Source organism: Myzus persicae, unplaced genomic scaffold (genome assembly GCF_001856785.1).
Source record: "Myzus persicae strain clone G006 unplaced genomic scaffold, MPER_G0061.0, whole genome shotgun sequence".
Lineage (NCBI taxonomy): Eukaryota > Metazoa > Arthropoda > Insecta > Hemiptera > Aphididae > Myzus > Myzus persicae.
Window position 1 is genome coordinate 450,211 of NW_019104455.1, and position 19,784 is coordinate 469,994.

Sequence of the window (19,784 nt, forward strand, 5' to 3'; positions counted from 1 at the left end):
GTAGGTAAACAAATATAAATTGTATTTTTGTAAATATATTACATTTGTAATAATACGAGTCTAGTACGATTGTATTTGGAAATTTATTACAAAAATGATTTGTATTTTAAAGTATTGATATAAAAATTATTCATATGTTAAAAAATTAATATAAATACCTATATATTGCTATTTAATTATTGATGTAGGTATCTATTTTATACATATTTTTCAAGAATTTGTTATCAGCTGATTAAGCGTAATCAAAGTGTAACCTTGGACGGTAAAACTGGACCTAAATTTAATTTTAAGGTATTAGGAAATTCAACTTGACTCAGTTGTATCTATGTAAATTTTTATATAAATGATTTTACATATGTACAGCAGATAATTTCTTTCGGTTTAATCAATTATAATAAATCTGTTGTCAATTGTCATTAATAGAATATTTCAATAGTAGAAATATGGGATTAAATAAAAAAATCTAAATTGCACGAAAAATGTTTTGCCTGCAACTTTATTGAAACTATTAACTATATTATTTTAGGACAATATAGATTATATGATTATATATGCATACACATTTCTATGATTTTTATTAATTATTTGTCGAAATGTCATTACAATTTCAAAAACCTGTATTGTAGCATTTATAAAATGCTGAGAAACTGTATTATTTATTAAAATAATTTATTAAACATTTAATAGGTTTTTATCAAACAATTTAAACTGATTTAAAAATTAAAAATAAAATAAATTGAAAAATGAAAAAAGAAAATAATAAATATTTTTGGTTTATAAAGTAAAATATAATTTTAAAACTATTTTAAGTTGTCTGGGGAGTACACATCGGCTCCAGCAACACCAGTTCCTTTTGAATCGCCCAGCCATGGATATTTCCTTGGGCACTCCTTACACGTTGACAAATATCTGAAATTAATAATTATATCATACATTTATTATTCATTTTTTGATCTAATATCGTACAAAACAACTTTATTATAATACTTCTATTTAACTATATTTAACGTATGTAAATATTTTTGTATAAATACGACCATAATATGAAATATATTATTATTTATATCTATAATATAAAATTTTAACATATGTATGTACCTAATGTATATTGTTGAAAATCCAATCATTCTGTAAATTTCTCGGGATTTTGTAAAATTATTTAAACATATTGTCAATTATTAATTCTTCTAATTAAGAAGATATTTCGTATAAATAAATTATGTAGAAAGTTGGACAAACATTTAAAAATTATTAAAATTACAGTTCGTATTTAATTTCTTATCATAGCTTATCACATTTATTATAATTTATAGATTGGTACAAGGTTGTGGAGGTAGTGGTCGCATAACTTTGAATCACTAAAAAAAATTACCAAGGTAATAAAGATCGTGAATGCACTTGATAATAATTAACATACATCTCTATTTTCTATCATCACTAGATATGTACCTACTACCTAGACATTTCCAAATTTTAAAGATATTAACTGTAAGTCTGGTATACTTTCGTTTTGGTTACTCAACTACTTAGTAACTGCTTAGATACATATATCACATATATAAGTATATAATCGTGTAAAACAAAGTTAAGTTCATCATTGCCCACCCTACACAAATACATCGTCCGAACATTTTATAAGAAGCTCAGTTTCTACTTTATCTGTAACGCATATTATAATAAATTACCTAGTTCCGGATACATTGGTTTCTGGATGCTTAAATGATAATGGACATTTGTTCGGTAAATTACAAGGCGGAGAAGGTAGTTGATCGATTTTATCACACATCCATGGTTCAAATCCAGACAATTCCTGGGTGGTCTTTGGGTCAGTCATCCATGTTAATGCTTGTGTAACTGTGACAAACCACACGTCCGGCCTAAATTTAAAATTGAGATTTAATTAGTTAAGTTGCTATCAACCTCTTCACCCCTGCAATTATATAAATATTGATTACTGTTTATTTGCCCAGTCAATGAACTTATGCAGTCCATCTTCAAGCTCTTTAATTTGGAACCAGTTTGTGTGGAAGGGCATCATGTAAGGCGCCCGATTTTGTGAATAATACCGTTGGAAATCTTCACGAAGCCATTCGAATACTTCAGTAGCATCATGACTATGCAATACACATTGATCTAAATACGGGCAGTGACCGCCTTCGTAAGTCGCCACGTAATGAGCGTTCAAAGGAACTTCCCAAGTACCTGCAATTATTATTTGAAAAAAATTAACAATGAACAACATTTATACATTAATTAAAAAAGAGTGAAATAATCAAACTCAAATTAATTATGTTTTTTTTCTAGAAATTAACCTTTAAATGATTTGGTTGGGCAAGTTCCAGACTTGCATTCGTGTGGAATCTTATAATCTAAAGAGTATGGCCATATTGGTACCCTAGACGGAGGTATACCGATTGAACTATCATATACGAACCCGTAGTCTTCGATTACCTAGAATCAAATTAATATATTAAATCAAAAATCAATGTCAGTTCTCAGAATGTTCTAAACATTTCCCAGTCCTGTTATTTTTTCAGATATATATATTATTTTACCTATAAATTTATTATATTAAAAATAAATCGCTTTATAGTAAAAAAAAAAGTTAAATATCTAACTATTTTACGATAATTTAATAAAGATTTAAAGATTAATTAATCCAAAGGTTTAGATAAATGTTTGTAAAATCATTACATACCATTACTATCATTCATAGTAAATTACATTTAAAAAAAAAAACATTTATTATTTATAATAATAATATTATAAGAAGAAATAGTAAATTACATTTCTATTGATAAAAATAAAATACAAATGTATATTATACGATGGTTATTATCAGCAATTTTAAATGTGATAAAAAATTGATTTTAGATCAAAAGTTTCTTAAATTGAAGCATTACAACGATTAAAAACCGAATAACCTATATAATGAAAAATTATAAAAAGTTTTAATATGAAATATTTTAAAAGATCAAATAACAATATATTTTATCTTTAATATATCATACATACATGTATAATATAATATAAAAAACGTTAAATACTTCGTATTGTGTGTTTCTGCCAGGCTTCAGGAATGGTGCTCTCATGCCGACTATATCGCTCTTGGTTAAATTTGCAAAGTTCACTAAAATCTCTCTCATTCCAATCATTTCAGCAACCCACTCTTCGTATCCCTTATCATGTAAGCCTTTTTGTAATCTACAAATACACAATTTAATTTAATTAACTTTAGTTAACAAATATGTATATTATTCATTAATAGAACATGGATTTTGAAGCATAAAAACTATAGGATAAACATTTAAAATAAAGCAATCAATTTTTAAAATAATCTATAAAAGTGGATTTGTTTATATAATTGTTTTATTTAATTATTCATCGTTGTAGTACGTAATTATTCATTAATTTATAAATTGTTAAAATGTAATTTAACACAATAAATCAAATTTATGTCTACAAGACTGCTTGGTTTCAATTGTATTTTTAAATAAAAAATTATACTAGTAGATATATGTTTTAAAAAATAATTAGAACATTGACATTGATTTAAACTCTAAAAAGGCATAAAAATTAATTTAAAAAAACATAAGAGCAAAATGTTGTAAAAATCCGTACTTTACTAATTATTAATTAGTATTGAGGCTTCATAAACATCAATAATTTTATTTTTCAATGTTATAAACTTATAAACCCATTCAATTAGTTGAGTGCATTATATTATATCACATATTTGTTTACACTTACGATACAGTTTCAACAGCAATCTCATGGCCTTTATGTGCGACTTCTTGTACCATGTTATAGTCACAGTATTCATGGGATATAAAGAATGTACCTTTAATGAGACATCCGTTGGGATTTTTCTTATTGTGTGAAAACACTTTTTGATAGTGATTTACATAATTATCTTGATTTAATGCTCCGTCAAATGTCAACAGTATCATTTGTGGTGTCTAAAATCATTTTTGAGGATGAAAATATAGTCAACCAAATATTTTTATGATAGTCAAAAAAATACCTCTTTTGGGTCTAAGCCACCTGGTATGATGGTCCCATCTCTAGAGCAAAAACAATAAGGTAATGTACACTGGCTTGTATCACATTTCTGAGCTAAATCAATAGGATTCTCTGTACTTGGAGCTTCAGCTAAATAAAATCATGATATTTCATTGTTAGTATTGTACTGCATACCTTCTAATATGAATAAAATCTTACTTGCAGGAAGAGGTCCACACCGGGCTTCATTTTTAAACGTACATAACTTGTTAACATCATCAAAGTATAAGCCCGCAGGACAACGATTTAAGTATGGAAAATTATCCACACACTGAAATTAATATGATTGGATTTAAAAATGTATTTATACAATCGAATGTTAAAAATACCTGATAAAATCGACGACATGTGGCTGGATCAGCATAGTTTCCGTTTCCACCGACTTCAGGGCAGGTGAAAGGTTCTCCGTCAGTTTCACATAACACTAAAATTAAATTTGTTTAAAAACATGTTAATATTAAGTAATATTGAATTATTATATTATAAAATTCCATTACTCCGTCGCACAATTATTATAAGGTATAAGGGTAAAAAATATCAAGGTTCTTATCGCAATATACTTTGAATAATAGGTACAAATTATATAACATTATGGGATTTAATAATTACTTGTATTATAATAAAAGTATTTTAAATATTTTGTATGTAATAAGTTCCAAGGTTATTCTCGTTCACAATATTTTTTGTATTAGAATAAAAAATATGAAGACAAATCAGTTAAAAACAATTACTTAACCATTTTAGATTTATAAATATAAAAATATATCAAAAACAGTCAAACTAAACCTGTTATGATAAAAAAAAAACATGATAAAGGTAAACAATTTGCATTAGTTACAAACCTCTTCCAGAAATTAATTTGAATATTATATTTCTATAACATTCAATACGAAGTCACAAAAGAAATACTGGTTATTTGAGAGCTAGTAACTCCATTAATTGTTATACATTAAGGAGGCCTAAAACAATTGTGACTAATAATCTGAAATCAATGTATGGATATTTAATATAGAAATTTTTAATTCGTAAAAAAAACTTCATATTCATTTATTGCTAGGCTTTAGTTTTATGTTTTTATTTTTTAGCTCCAATGAGTTTTATCATTCAGAAATATAACATATAATAAAGCACTTACAATAAAACTATACAAACTCTTATTTATTGATCTATAGTTGCAGTTAAATATAAATACGTGATTCGAATTCTATTCTATATTTCTATATGATAAAAATTGTCAAATTACAATTTACTGGAATAGTAGGGTCAATCAAAATTAGTTTGGTACACCGTGTCCTGGGAATGTCTAGAAAAGTTCAATGTTCTTTAGCGACCTTAGCACATATTATATTTATTAAAAAACTCCACATACATTTTTTTTATTATGCCCAAAGAATAATAATTACATAATGATGTGTGAGAAGGTATTGTGGGAAGTGATAGTAAACCATGTGGTACACACATAATCGACATTTAAAAAGATGAATTGAATTGTTACGCTTTCACAGTAAGGCCAAATATTAATCTCAATATAATAATGTCTGAAATGTTCAGCTTCAAAATGAATAAGTCGTTGTTTTTTTTAAACCACTCTCGTACTTATGTAAAAAATCTTAAAGACTAAAATACTGATTTGATGAGCATGTTTTATATTTTCCAGCATTTGCAAATTGTCACTAATTGTTATTTGAAATCGGTTTCACTGATTTCACTTTTACCCACCGTGAGCTTGTTACGATTTATTACAAATTTCTCCAAATATAAAATAAATTATAGTAACTAATCTCAGGCAATACAGTGACTTGTTGTTTCAAATTGAACAAATATTTATTTCTAAATATTATGATGACTTTTAAAAACACAGAATTTTAGGTCAAATAATATTCGTAACTCTGAGCAAAGATATTAATATTTTTTGGTTTCATAATGATGTTTTTTATTTTGTTTTTGTTTTTGTGAACACTTTTTTACATAAAAAAATCTTCAAACATCGAATTTAGCTATTTTTCTTGATTTAAAATGTAGTCTAGTTGACACATCGATTAAGTAGTTTTATGATTTTGACAGTATTTTTCCATACTATTTACAACTGCAAAAAAATATCAATAAACGTCGTCTTTTAATTTTAATCAAACCTTGCTCAGAATCGTGTTATGAATACAGTAATTTTCCAGTATTTGACACCAATATATGAATCAAGTGAACTCCACATCCGGTCTCTGTGTTGTAAATATTGGACTGGCTTTTTTTAAATATCAATGTGTTTCACAGAGAACCAAAAATATTAGAGAACTTGTAATTTAAATAACAATTTCACTCTATTATCGATTAAAATATATATATTTCAAATAGTTAGGTGTGTCCGACATAAATATAACTTAATGGGCCACACTTTAAATGCACATTAATTTGTTATTTAACTGAAAAATGCAGACTTATGTTAATGGTCATGACATTATAGGTCCTACCTACCTACCTTCCTCTACTATCTATAAAATTCATGCTTTAGATAGGTACTATTATTATAATATTAAATTCGAAGCTTGAATATAATATTATGATCGGCATACTTATTAAGTCTCTGAACAAGAAAAGTTAAACTACAGACAGTAAGAACAAAATATACTAATATGTGTAATACATACTAATAAATATCTACGCAGATAAAAATTGTATTTAAAATATACAACAATATTATTTTAACCTGTACAGTTTATATAAGCTTAAAGTTGATTAGATAATTTAAAACATGCTTTTCAAAACTTAAGTTATGCAATAACCCTATTATGTTCCGTTACGTAAAATATTTAATGAACTCTATTTAATACATTAAATATATACATGCGAGACAATCAGAAACAAATATCTAATGTGTTCAGTTGTATTATATTTGTAAATTTTTTAAATTTAAATTACTTGTATTTAGTTTAATATGTATTACAATTAATAATACTGTTTTTGAAATAATTTAATAAAACATAACACTTACCGATTGGACAAAAGTAAATCGCAATCACTGCGATAAATTTAAGTGCAAAATCCATTCCTACGTCGTGGTTTTGGTTTAAAAGATCACAAAAAAAAAAATATTTACGTCATTTTTTCGAAAGCAATATTGTTTATTCAACCAGTGACCAACTTGCTTGCGTACTGTCGCTGAACTGTGTTGTACAGGTACACTGTGTACGGTGGTAACCTAAGGTTGACCACTTTCTCACACCATAACCAGTTCCAAGAAAATTTTTGATTCATCATTATCATTTTTACTATTACTATAATTATTATTATATTTATTACGATCGTGAACAAAATCGTTAGTCTTATGGGTGTATATAATATAATATAATACGATAATATATTATAGTGTGGTTGTGTTTGCTGCATACAAAGTCAAGGACACGACGGATCAATGCAGACAGACAAAAATTCGTAATGGTTTATTCTTTATTCCATTGAATAATGTATCATAAGAGACTTATTTTTATTTCTTTATTCAAATGCAATACGTATATTTTATATGGGTACATGTAGGTACGCAAGTGTAGAAATAGGCATAATTAGGTAAGTATTATGTAACTTCGCATTAAAAAAAAAATGTGAATACATGAAAATCGATTTAAAACATATTATAACATTTGAATAGGGATATACAATATTACTTTAATAAAAATACATTTCAACTCTTGGTTTAAAGTATATAGTGTTTACTAACTAACTATTAAATATAGTATATAGTAATATAAATAATATTTAATATTACTCAAATACTATTTAATGCACTTATTTATACATAAAAAAAAAATTCCAATTTATGATTTATATTTTATAACATGTATAAGACATAAATTATTTAAAATTCTATTAAAAATTAGGAAAAAAAGTGTTATTAAGTTTGATTTAGTATTATACTATATTATGAAAAAAACACGTGACATTTCATTTGTACTTTCTCTAGAACAAACAAATAGTTAGATATTATGTTTATCATTGATTTTCGAAACCAGAAGTTCAAGATTTATTACTTTCTTTTAAAAATTGTTCGAATCAACTGACATAACTTGATAATAAAATGGGAATATATGTCGCTATGTGGTCAATTAACTACTAGGACTTCATGACAAATAGTTAAGATTGCTATTTTGATAAATAGTTTTCTTATACCCAGTGACAACAATTTCAAAAATAAAATACCATTGCCAATTTAACAATTTGTTCCTTTTTTTTAGTCTGATTAATAAAATGTAACTAAATATAACGATTATACCTGATATTTATTACAGTAGGTGTATAAAGAAGTCTAAACACTTAAGCCCATAGTGATAACTAATATGTATTGACTAATGACTATCAATAATATTTTACATTTAGCATGTCTACAACGTACTATATTAGAGTCTACTAGAGTCTACTAAATACACTTGAGGAAGTCCTTCAATGTTAGACACTAAATAAATATATTACAATAACTTAAAAGTTAAAATATTATATATTTATTGAAATTGTTATATGTTAATTATAATAATATATAATATGGTTCAACTAATTTAATATATCAACAATCATAAAAGTGTATTTTCATTTAATTATACAACCATTATTTTTTTTTTAAATAATCAACAACTTTATAAAAAGTAATTGCCTATATTTATATCTGATTTATTCTTATCTAATTCTTAAACAATAATATTCCACGATTCAGCTACCTCGGTTTCATATTTTTCAAGCTGCAGAAAAAAAACATATGTTTAAATAATAATCTACACTAGTATAATAGTTTCAAATTTTAGATGTTTTATTTCATTTTAAGGATAAATATACCTTTTCAATAATATTGTCTTTGCAAGACATTCGAATTTTTTCCACAGTTGCTGGAGCATCCAACCTAAAATACCCTGTGACACCAGCATCTTCTCTTGCTGAATATATTGCATTTTTAATAGCGAAAAATACCGAAGCCGATAAAAACAGTGGAGGTTCTCCAACAGCCTAAACAATACATTTTATACTATGCAGATATCCTGCAACGGAAGGTCAAAAAATTATATTTTACTTTTGATGAGTAAACAGCCCTTGGATTTTCTGAACCTTTCAGCAATGAAACTGTAAACTGTTTCGGTATATCCGAAAATCCAGGTATTTTATATGTACCAGGTCCCCTCGTATACAACATTCCTTTTGGGCTATATACAAGTTCTTCTAATGTGAATAACCCATAACCTTGCATAAAAGCTCCTTCGATTTGCCCCACGTCGATTGTTGGATTTAAGCTCTGTCCTACGTCCATTACTATGTCTGTGCTTAAAACCTGATACGGAGAAAGAAAAAAACGATAGTAATAACCTGTTTAATGTAGAAAATATGAAACACCCTGTATACTTCATGGTCACCAGTTAAACAGTCCACTTCTACCACCGAAACAGCTGCCCCACTAGTATAATACAAAAAAAAGTTGACCGTGCCTTGATCTGTTGTTGTTCCTATAGTGTGATTTCTGCGTATACAACATAAGTAATTAATTTTCATGGTTACCGAACATCATTATTGGTATTATTCCTTAAGTTAATTATCAGAATCAATATATTGTGTAAAAAAATAATAATTAATATGCGATTGATGAGGATTAAAAACCAAACGTTTTTTGTATTACCTTATAGTAAGCTATTGTTTACTGTATGCATATCAATAAGTATTGCACAATGCACACACTACATAGGTATTTTCAATATTTTTCATACAAAATTTTTTAAATACATTTAAAGTTTGTACTGTTTTTCATCTGAACATGACCTTCATCTTTACTCGAGATATGTATATTATATGAAGTAGGTGTATGTGAAATGTACCATGTACGTAATAATATTCATAAAACCTATAATAATGCTACCTAATACGATGTATGTATATAATGGCGATATTAATGTAGAAATGAGTTACAAAAATACAAAACTATGTTATATTATGTCCAACGAATATTTGGGTATAAATATATTGCCTATTGAATCATAGAATAAAACTTATATTTAATTTAATGTTTTTAAAAACACTCCATGTGTATTACAGAGAAATGAACTTACGCATAAAATCCCGAAGCACACAAATTCACTTTTTCAAAATAAGCTGTCTTCACCCATTCAGCCCACGTACCTCCGGGATTCCTCTTCTTGATCGGTTCCAATCTGGCTTTAACGATCTCACAAGCGTTCTGCAGCACCACAAACGTTGCAGAAAAAATAGAACAATAATGTACGATGTAAGATGTAATATGTAAACCACGAGAAAATAGATAATCATCTCAGTTGTTTGGTTAAATATTAATATTTTTTCACTTCGCCTAAATATTATAGTTCTTTACTCCTTATCGTTTGATAATTGTATTGTTATCATTGTATAGGGAAATAATTCATCATCGTAGGTGGAGGGGGGAATCGGAAAATTATGACATTGCAGGCCTAGTGTGAAGAAGATACGCTTTCTGCATCGCTCTCCTCGAGTTTTCCGAAAGATTGAAATCTACTCTCAGTGTTCGGTGATCGTATTGTGTAGGACGCAAACATATGTATTAAAATTGTAATTCGTATGAAGGTTGCTGCTGAAGTCTAAAACGATATCCACCCACGGCATCGGTATACCAAACGTTGAGGGATCCTAGTTAAGGCCTCCTCCGCATCAAATTATTGTCCGCCTCCCTTAAAGAAAAATCCAGGTTTGCGAGGAACTTGCGTGCAAGTATACTCACGAGAATGGCCATCCCGTTGAGGTCTGAGCTGAAGCTGCCGGCGGTCGGCGACGCGTTGGCCACCTTGTCGGTGCTGGTCTCTTTGACGTGTATTAACTCGGCGGGTATTCCCAGAGCCCTGCTAGCCACTTGGATCATTTTTGTGTGCAGTCCCTGACCCATTTCGACGCCACCGTGTGCAAGCAATACGGAACCGTCTACGTAGACGAGCAACAGGGCCCCGGCTTGGTTCATAAACGCTGAACCTCCCGAGAACCCGATACCGTACATCGTCGGAACAGCTGCGATGCCGCGTTTCTTCAACCGGTTCGTTCTAAAAGTATGAAGTATTGTTTATGTATCGGTGACGATCGACAAATTAATTGGAAAAAACAAAATAGAGGAACTTTGAAGAAGACGATTTATAAATAGCAAGTGTAAAAATATAAATACGCCTTCAGGCAGCAGTTATAAAGATGATTTTGATCTGTACAATTCTCGTTATTTATACTTTCAAAATAAATCATATAAGAGTTTAGTACTTATATCATTATTGAATTCGAATACATTTTTTAATTATTAATTGTATAAGTAAATACATGTTTCTGTTTTTGTGTAAAAAAAAATATGCATCACAAATTGAACTATACATTTCACCTGTCCTGGTCAAAACAAGTCTTATAATAGTGCTCTAAAAATTTAAAAAAAAAATCTTAGGGAACCCCCTCCAATTCTAGCTTTGTGTAATTTTGACATATATAAATTGCAGTTGAATGAGTGGGTGGCGAGTAATTTTGAATATTATAAGTAACGAATGTCATCCGTATAATAATATATTGGGTACTACTTACTTATACGTTTAACGTTTATACATCAGAGATAACACAAAATTGATTTTTTTTACCTATAACTAAATATACAATTTGAAAGCGGGATATAAATGTTGACACGTCGTTTCATTCGTATTGAGTATCATTCTTGGAGCTTTGTATAAATATAATATTAATTCCTATTCGTAACTACTCATAAATCATAATTCATGCAATTTTTTCATACGGCTGTAATATTATGTTTAGGGTGTAACAAGGGAGACTTGACAAATGAAATAACTTTTGTTTTAATCAAGATTTGTTAATTCATTTTTTTCGTATGTATAAAGTATTGACTCTTGCGCTACATGCATAATATAACATTTTTTTTTTATTTTTTAATACAGAAAATAAAAAATTTAAAATCTCATATAAATTTTTTTTTAAATAGTCAATTTGTAAATCTTGTAATTTTCAGTATTAAAAAGTAAAAATAAATGTTTATTATACATGCAGCGCAAGCTTCAATGAATAATATATAGAAAATATTCAAAAATATTGATTAGAACAAAAATTATTTAATTTGTCAGGTCATCCTGTTACATCCTGTATACACATATACAGTATTATAATTAATATTGGAAAGTCAGTAAAGTTCACGATGCATTACAAATATTTAAATGCTGTTTTAAATGCAATATATGATTAATAGTCTCCCTTTTACCAAGGTTTACAATTGTTTTTACTGACTTTCCAATTAATGAACACACTATATAGTATATAATATACGTAAGAGTTATAATATGCGTAATACTTGTAACTATATAGCTATGATATATACCTGTTGAACTCTATAATTTCGTTAGACTTTAAAGTGTATTTCGATCTTTCCAACACTTCGTCCCAACAGTTTTTAACGGTAAAATTAGATATCAATTGATTATAATGTGTTATCTGTCCATTTATGAAGAAATTCTTTGCTCTAACTACATTTGAATCGATGTTTAATTCTCTAGATATGTGATCGATAATTGATTCTGCAAAAAACATCCCTTGAGGTGCACCAAATCCTCTAAAAGCCGTATTTGATGATAAATTTGTAGCACAAGTATATCCTGATATTTTCACATGAGGGATATGATACGTATTCGTTAAATGAGAAACACATCTATCAACTGTCTATGAAACAGAAACATCAATATTACAATATTATAATCTAATAAATTAATAATAATAAAATTGAATCAATTTAAATTGCTTAAAAATGTATAGGTGCTCACTCCCGCCGACAAATCTCTGGAACTTCCAGCATTATTGTATACAGAAATATCCAAAGCCAGGATTTGTCCATGTTCGTTAAATCCCACACGATAATGACATAAAAATGGATTTCTACCACCAGTAATTAACATGTCTTCGTGTCGGTCCAGCATGCATCTAACTGATTTACCAGTTCTGAAAAAAAAATAAAACACATTTTCTAATACCAAACCTTCCTTCCCTGCAGCCTTACTTTACAGCAGCTACTGCACATGGCACAGCTATGGTAAACCCTTTAGTTTCTTTACCACCAAATCCACCACCAAGACGTTTTGTTTTGCAAACTACACGGTTTGCCGGTATGTCTAAGCTATGTGATATACTTTCCTAATCAAATAAAATGTTTATAAAAATTATTTTAATGGTTCTTCATAATATATAAATACTTAGGTATGAAATATAAATGTGTAATATATTTTAGTTTTAAAAATAATACCAATACTCTCAATAAAATAATCCACCGATATAGTAATATTTGTTAATCTTAATTTAAAATTTTCTCCATAGACGATATACGATGGTCCATATTTTAACAGTTCATAAATAATAGATTAGTAAAATTATTTACTGATTTGACTGTATTTTATATTTAAGTTCATGTATAAAGGTATATTGCATAATATATAAGATTGGATAACAAGTTAGGTACATTGTATATTTGTTTATGTACAAAAATAATTTAACCAAAATGCACAATTATAATTTATTATATTATTATATATATGCATCCCATCTCGGGCCACCACATGAAAGATAACAAGATATTATTAAAACTAACATAACTTCAATCAATAATATAATTCAAAGCACTGAATTAAATGTACTTCCTTGGCGATTCAATAGAGATAAAATAAACTCAAGCCTATCATTCCACAACAAAAATACTACAGATAAAAACATTTATAGGAGTCTACATTACGAACTGTTGCGATCGTACTAACAAACAGTATTCCCATGGCCCAAACCAAAAGAGATGACCAGAAAGGACGATGTAATTTTTGTCCACCTACGAATAGACCACATGACACTCGGATACCTCATAGCCAAAGAAGACCCATTCCCATGCTGAACACTCATTACGGTGAAGCACATATTCTTCGAATGTCACCAGTTCAATCAAATTCGCATCAAACAGGCACTATCTTATATGAGATACTTCCACCCACTTCCGAGAAGTCCAAAAAATTAATCAATTTCATCAACGAAACAGAACTCATTTAGCCATCTCATTTAAAATTATTATAGGTACCTTAGAAAACAATGTACAATTAATATAAAATATATATTTAGTAGTAATTCAGTAATTTAGTACAATTTAATTTAATGTAAATTCTTTCTTTTTCCAATGTAAAAAAAACAAATGCTAATAAATAATGTTAATAAGTAACAACTCCGTTGTTTATGCCTTAAACAATCAATAAAAAAAATATTATAATTTATAATACGTTTTAAAGTTTGTAAGCTTTCAATACTAGGGTGTATGTAATTCAATTAAATTGTCGTTTGTTAAAAATATTTAATAACAGAATACATATATCTTTCTTTATTATTATATTTTCATACCATACTTGTGATTATAGACTATAGTTATTATTTCAATAAAAAAAATTGTTGGGTGTGGGGTGGTTATCAACACTTAATCATTACTTAAAATAGAAATCTGCAGTGCGGATTTATATGAAAATTCAAACGTATAATTTTTATTCAAAACAAACCACATTTTTAAAACGAGCTAAAGATACATAAATAATAATAATGCAGGAGATTCATCATGTATGATGCTCATTTAAGTTATACCTGTAATTCGTTTGGTGCTTGTGTTGAACTTATTACTTCGATCTCATTATGTTCATTTATCGGTATTGCTATACAACATTGAGTTTCTAAATAAAAATGATCTTGTCCACCGATTCGTAAGGTACCATTTAGACTATGATTTGATTCTTTGAAACCTTGATCTATGCATCCTTTTTCCCAGTAGGCGCAACAGCCGTCGTAAAACGATTCACTTTTAATAGCTTCCTGTAAAAATTAAAAATGGCCAAAATATTGTCTGATAATAATTGGTTTATTCTATTGACTACGGTTAATTTGTCTATAAATTATAATTTATTATTCTTTCCAAAGTCTATACATTTGTATCCATGTGCATTATAATCAGATTTATTTTTTTAAATACTTCATGTTAAGATAGTGTTCTTTGTTCATTCGTAGACCGTAGTATTTTCATTCTTGTCTCAACAGACATATATTATATACTATTTAGGATAGAAGTATAGAGTTTATACTTTATACAACCATAGATATATAATATATATATTGCATATCTTTTAATTATTGATTGATCCAATTAAACCAAAATATTTAAAATTGTACATACTTCGATGGTAATTATCGGTTTTAATTCTTCATACTGAACATGAATTAATTTAATTGCGTTCTGTGCGGTGATTGGATCTACAGCGATTAATCCACAGATTATTTGACCAACATTTACAACCTGGGAAAAATATTTATTTTTTATTTCTAGAATCTTGAATTGTAGTACTTTAAATTGTAAACAAGAGTATTCTATATTATTATACTTTTTCTCTAGCAAATACATAATCATCTTTAATCGGCAGTACACCGACCATATTGCGATTTCCTGGTAAATCTTTTTCGTCGACTACAGTCACCACGCCAGGTTGCAATAATGCCTCGGTGTAGTCTACACTTATAATTTTAGCATGGGCATGTGTTGACGTCTTAACAGCTAAATAAAGTTCATCGGAACGACGAGGTATATCATCACAATACACAGCTTCGCCTATGATAATACATAATAATATATAATATTAGGTTGTATTTTTTACTTCAAAAATGTAATATTTTTATTATTTGATTGTATAGTTACTAATATTTAATTTTATTTATTTGTTAAATATTTATTAATAAATAATGTGTTACCTGTAGTTTGTTGCATTGCGGATTTATGAACTAATGGTTTACCAACAGCGTCATCTGGACTTTGAGAATTTGGGACGACATGATAATATTGAGCATATTTAGAAATGTGTGTAACAGAGTTATTGCCATTAGTTAAATTGCGTTCATTTATCATTTCCAAACTTAATTGATTACCCACATAATGGTAAAATTTAAAAAATAGGCTAAAAAAATATAACATTTTGTACAAACATACAGTACAACAAATCAATTATTGTGATAATTTAATCATTAATCACCCTAAGACAAGGCTTTTGCGATAAGTCACCATTCCTCCAGGGGCATTTGATGCCAAAGGTAAGTCTTTAAGTAACTCTAAATACACATCCTCTAACAAAGACTCTGACCATTCTCTGTTGATTATTAATGATTTAGTTTTTTGAGCAATGACTGCAGTAGCTGACATCCCACCAAAAACTAACTCGGCATCGTTTACAATATTATTTGATATCTCTACGTAAAATGCAGCATTTACCAAGGCTATGTCATCTTCTTTTCTTCTTGATTGTTTAATTGATTTAAAAAATGTGTTCTAAAACAAATGTATACATTTTTAATTGCCTTAATACAATACTTCATTTGATTAAAAATGTATAACAAACTCTTACTTTCTGTGTAAATGGAATGAACAAATCTATTACGACCTCATCCGGATGTATGGAATTTTGTCGATAACCCGTAAAAAACGTTTTGTCCATTTTCAAAAATCGTATTCCATTTTCTAAAAATAAAATAAAATATAAATTGTGAAGTGGATACATTTGTGTGGTGTTCCTATATCTTAAACAATTATAAAATGAGGTATTACTTTTACTCTGTACTTTTAACTGACAACGAGCAGCTAAAAATATTGGATTTAAATCCGATATAGGGCTTCCCGTTACAATATTACCAGCTACACACTATAAAAATTAAAAATTAAATATAGAATTATGATTTAATATCCATATTAACATATTTAATTATTAACGATAATTTTAAAATAATGGATTTGTGAACTTACAGCAACATTACGAATCTGTTTACTAGCAAACCATGGTATCATTTCCAATATAGATTTTATTATTTGAATTTTATGATCTAACAAATTAATATCACTTAATTAAACACTGTTTTAATAATGGAGTTATAGTTGTTTTACCAGGCATAATATCAATTAGTTTCTTCAATTCATTTTCTAACTTGTCAATAGTTACCGCAGCTCCAACAATTAATCCCTTTGTACACTTTTTAATAGCATTTAACTCTGACACCTTATTCGGTTGTATCATCACTGGATATTCGCAATTTTTGAATTTTATTTCAACTCCTATTTTAAAATGATATTGAAATATTAATCATGCTGTTATATTTGTTTATATTTCATATTTATTATACTTTACCGACTTCAGTATTCCCGACAATTATCCGAGCATTGGGATACTTATATTTAAGTTCCAATAGTTCCAAAATTGATGTCGGTCGATACCACGTAGTATTTTTTCCTCTGAATATCAAATACTCTTCGTCGAACTCTTTGGTAAGCTATACATATATATTTAAATATACCTACTTATATAATATGTAAGTAAATATATTATTTTTGTTTCTCACTATAAGTTCAGGTGGAAAAATTGGTTCTTGGGAAGGATCATACGGTAAGAATTCGGATGAATTGGACACATCCTCAGAATCATTTTCAATTTTCTTAGTTTTCATACAACATTTATTTCCCATGGAACATCCATCAGAGACTTTATCACAAGTAGTCAATGTCATCAAACCCTCTAAAATAGGTCTATAACCTGTACACCTACACAAGTTGCCTGAAATATAATATTTAGCAATAACGCTCTGAACACTATAATTAAAAAAATTACATCTACCTTGTAAAGCAATTTCTAGGTCGCTTTCATCTGGTGTTTTTTCTAATGATCTGAGCATGGCATATACAGACATCACAATACCGGGTGTACAAAAACCACATTGGGATCCATGACTTTTCGCTATTCGCTCTTGAACAGGGTGCAATCTTGTTTTTGTGCTACCAATTCCTTCAACAGTTATTATAGCACATCCGTGTATGCTGACTACAGGACACAAACAAGCATTGACAGCCATATGTCTAATGTTTAATTAATTAAAGAGTTTTTAACTTAATAAATAATAATATACAAGTTACTGGACATAATATATGCATTTGTGTACAATATTAATTTAATATGATTGTTCATAGTTTAGTAGATTAAAGGATACAATGGAGACTTCTTGACGTAATCATATTTTGATACCATTACAGTACAAGCTCCACATCCTCCTTCGGCACATCCTAATTTAGTTCCACATAAACTCACTGAAGTGATGAAATTAAAGAATTTTTAATTGGTATAATTTATCGATGTTTATGACGTAGTGTTTCATTTTATGAAATGAAGACAATGATTTAAAAAAGGATACATTTATTTCTTAAATAATAAAGTAAAGTCCAATGTGGATCAGCTTTTGTTTCAACAACCTGTTTAATTAAACTCAATAAGTTTTTTTTACAAAGTTGGTAAAGTTTACTTAATATAAATATATTTAAAGAGTAGGTGGACATAATACTATTGTGGTATACAGTATATTGGTTAGATTTAAGGTTATGCGTATATACATATAAATATATAATACGTATTACCATTACCGGCGTTTTCCTATTGTGATTATTAAAATTAGATAAGAAAAAAAATACCTTTTCCAAGTATTGTATTCTACTAGTACCTTGTACACAAATTACAAGCATAAAATAAAATGTAACCAATAATATATATGTAATATATACATCTAAAATGTATCTTATTATTACGAGTTGTAGTCTTAATTAAATTACCTACCTCATCACATTCAATACGTTCAAAATTATATGAATACAGCAGTTAAATTGAATAAAACCAATACAACATAACTATTAACTAGGTACCAAAAAAGAACCCACGAAATACTAGTACTACTAATACTGTACTTTTATCTTTTTCAGGATATATCTATTAGGGCCACATGTAACTAGGGTTTGTATAGTTGTACATACAAAAGAATCAGCTTGATTCATTCCCAATACTTTTTAAATCAAATATCAATTAAAGCTAGGATTTTTATGCAATTTTCATTGTTTTTCAAAGCTAGCTACGCCATGATTCAAGATTTTTATGATTAAACTTATAGTAAATTTGTACTTAACTACATGACAATTTCAAATTCATCATTGTTTGATTATTTCTGTATTGATGATTCTACTCTATAGTTTATATCTATTATGACTTTCGATTTTTTTGGATTTTCATTTTTTGTATTGAAATAAGTTAAATTTTAGTTTATACTATGTACAGTTTTATAGAAATCTTAAGACTTACTAACGTCTATAGGCATGCCTATGAGTAACTTAAAATTATAATACACACTTAAATATATTATTTAAATTGTATTATTTTACTATTTTTTTTCTATGATTAAAAAAATTAATTATTTATCTGTACCTTTTTACCGTTGACGAAAAATATTAAGGTTGATGTAATATTTTCCATTGTGCAGCCTTTGTACAAAAATTCCGTAGTAATGTGTGCAAATTCTTAAATTAAGTTTATTCAATTCAAATAACTGTTGTAATATTTAATAATAATTCAGTTATACTAAAATTTCATATACACACATCATTTTACTAAGAGCCGTCATTTATAATAGCTTTGAAAAATATAAAACTGATAACTAATAAGGCTTCAGAAACCATAATTCATTGTGTATTTTTTTCAAACTAAAAGATAGAAAAAACAATATCGATTTCAAACCTGCATTATTTGAACATTATACGTCGATGAAATATATCTTGTGTGTGCACAACGTTTTTTTAAAACTAAGAACTAAGAACTTGTTTTCATGCA

The 19,784-nt window shown here is 27.9% G+C and overlaps 2 protein-coding genes across 2 annotated transcripts; both read right to left on the reverse strand.

Moving 5' to 3' along the window:
- Positions 1–468: 468 nt before the first annotated feature.
- LOC111042301 lies at positions 469–7,103 on the reverse strand. The gene is made up of 10 exons (XM_022326863.1): positions 7,049–7,103; positions 4,392–4,486; positions 4,222–4,333; positions 4,025–4,152; positions 3,751–3,959; positions 3,048–3,204; positions 2,313–2,451; positions 1,956–2,202; positions 1,686–1,877; positions 469–909 (listed from the first exon to the last, which is right to left on the reverse strand). Exons 1-10 carry the CDS (start codon positions 7,101–7,103, stop codon positions 801–803), a joined length of 1,443 nt encoding a protein of 480 aa, XP_022182555.1. The 3' UTR covers positions 469–800.
- A 1,629-nt stretch (positions 7,104–8,732) lies between these two features.
- LOC111042297 (xanthine dehydrogenase) lies at positions 8,733–19,771 on the reverse strand. The gene is made up of 24 exons (XM_022326861.1): positions 19,383–19,771; positions 18,328–18,385; positions 18,127–18,223; positions 17,757–17,995; positions 17,485–17,696; positions 17,274–17,415; positions 17,033–17,200; positions 16,895–16,971; positions 16,700–16,793; positions 16,500–16,612; positions 16,131–16,423; positions 15,853–16,055; positions 15,489–15,712; positions 15,284–15,403; positions 14,701–14,925; positions 13,097–13,230; positions 12,864–13,038; positions 12,425–12,762; positions 10,796–11,108; positions 10,134–10,261; positions 9,436–9,550; positions 9,110–9,364; positions 8,878–9,045; positions 8,733–8,783 (listed from the first exon to the last, which is right to left on the reverse strand). The coding sequence occupies exons 1-24, from the start codon at positions 19,428–19,430 to the stop codon at positions 8,733–8,735; spliced, it is 3,990 nt and encodes a 1,329-aa protein (XP_022182553.1). The 5' UTR covers positions 19,431–19,771.
- Between the last annotated feature and the right edge of the window lie 13 nt (positions 19,772–19,784).

What these genes read in the sequence shown, in the direction of transcription:
- LOC111042297 (XM_022326861.1), bottom strand. Translation starts at nt 19,430, where the DNA reads ATGGAAAATATTACATCAACCTTAATATTTTTCGTCAACGGTAAAAAG. An exon ending in TCATTCCATTTACACAGAAA is followed by an intron (nt 16,424 to 16,499) that starts GTAAGAGTTTGT and finishes CATTTGTTTTAG; the next exon opens with AACACATTTTTTAAATCAAT. An exon ending in ATGTATTTGCTAGAGAAAAA is followed by an intron (nt 15,404 to 15,488) that starts GTATAATAATAT and finishes TATTTTTCCCAG; the next exon opens with GTTGTAAATGTTGGTCAAAT.
- LOC111042301 (XM_022326863.1), bottom strand. Translation starts at nt 7,103, where the DNA reads ATGGATTTTGCACTTAAATTTATCGCAGTGATTGCGATTTACTTTTGT. An exon ending in CATGTCGTCGATTTTATCAG is followed by an intron (nt 4,334 to 4,391) that starts GTATTTTTAACA and finishes TATTAATTTCAG; the next exon opens with TGTGTGGATAATTTTCCATA. An exon ending in GCAGAAACACACAATACGAA is followed by an intron (nt 2,452 to 3,047) that starts GTATTTAACGTT and finishes ATTTGATTCTAG; the next exon opens with GTAATCGAAGACTACGGGTT.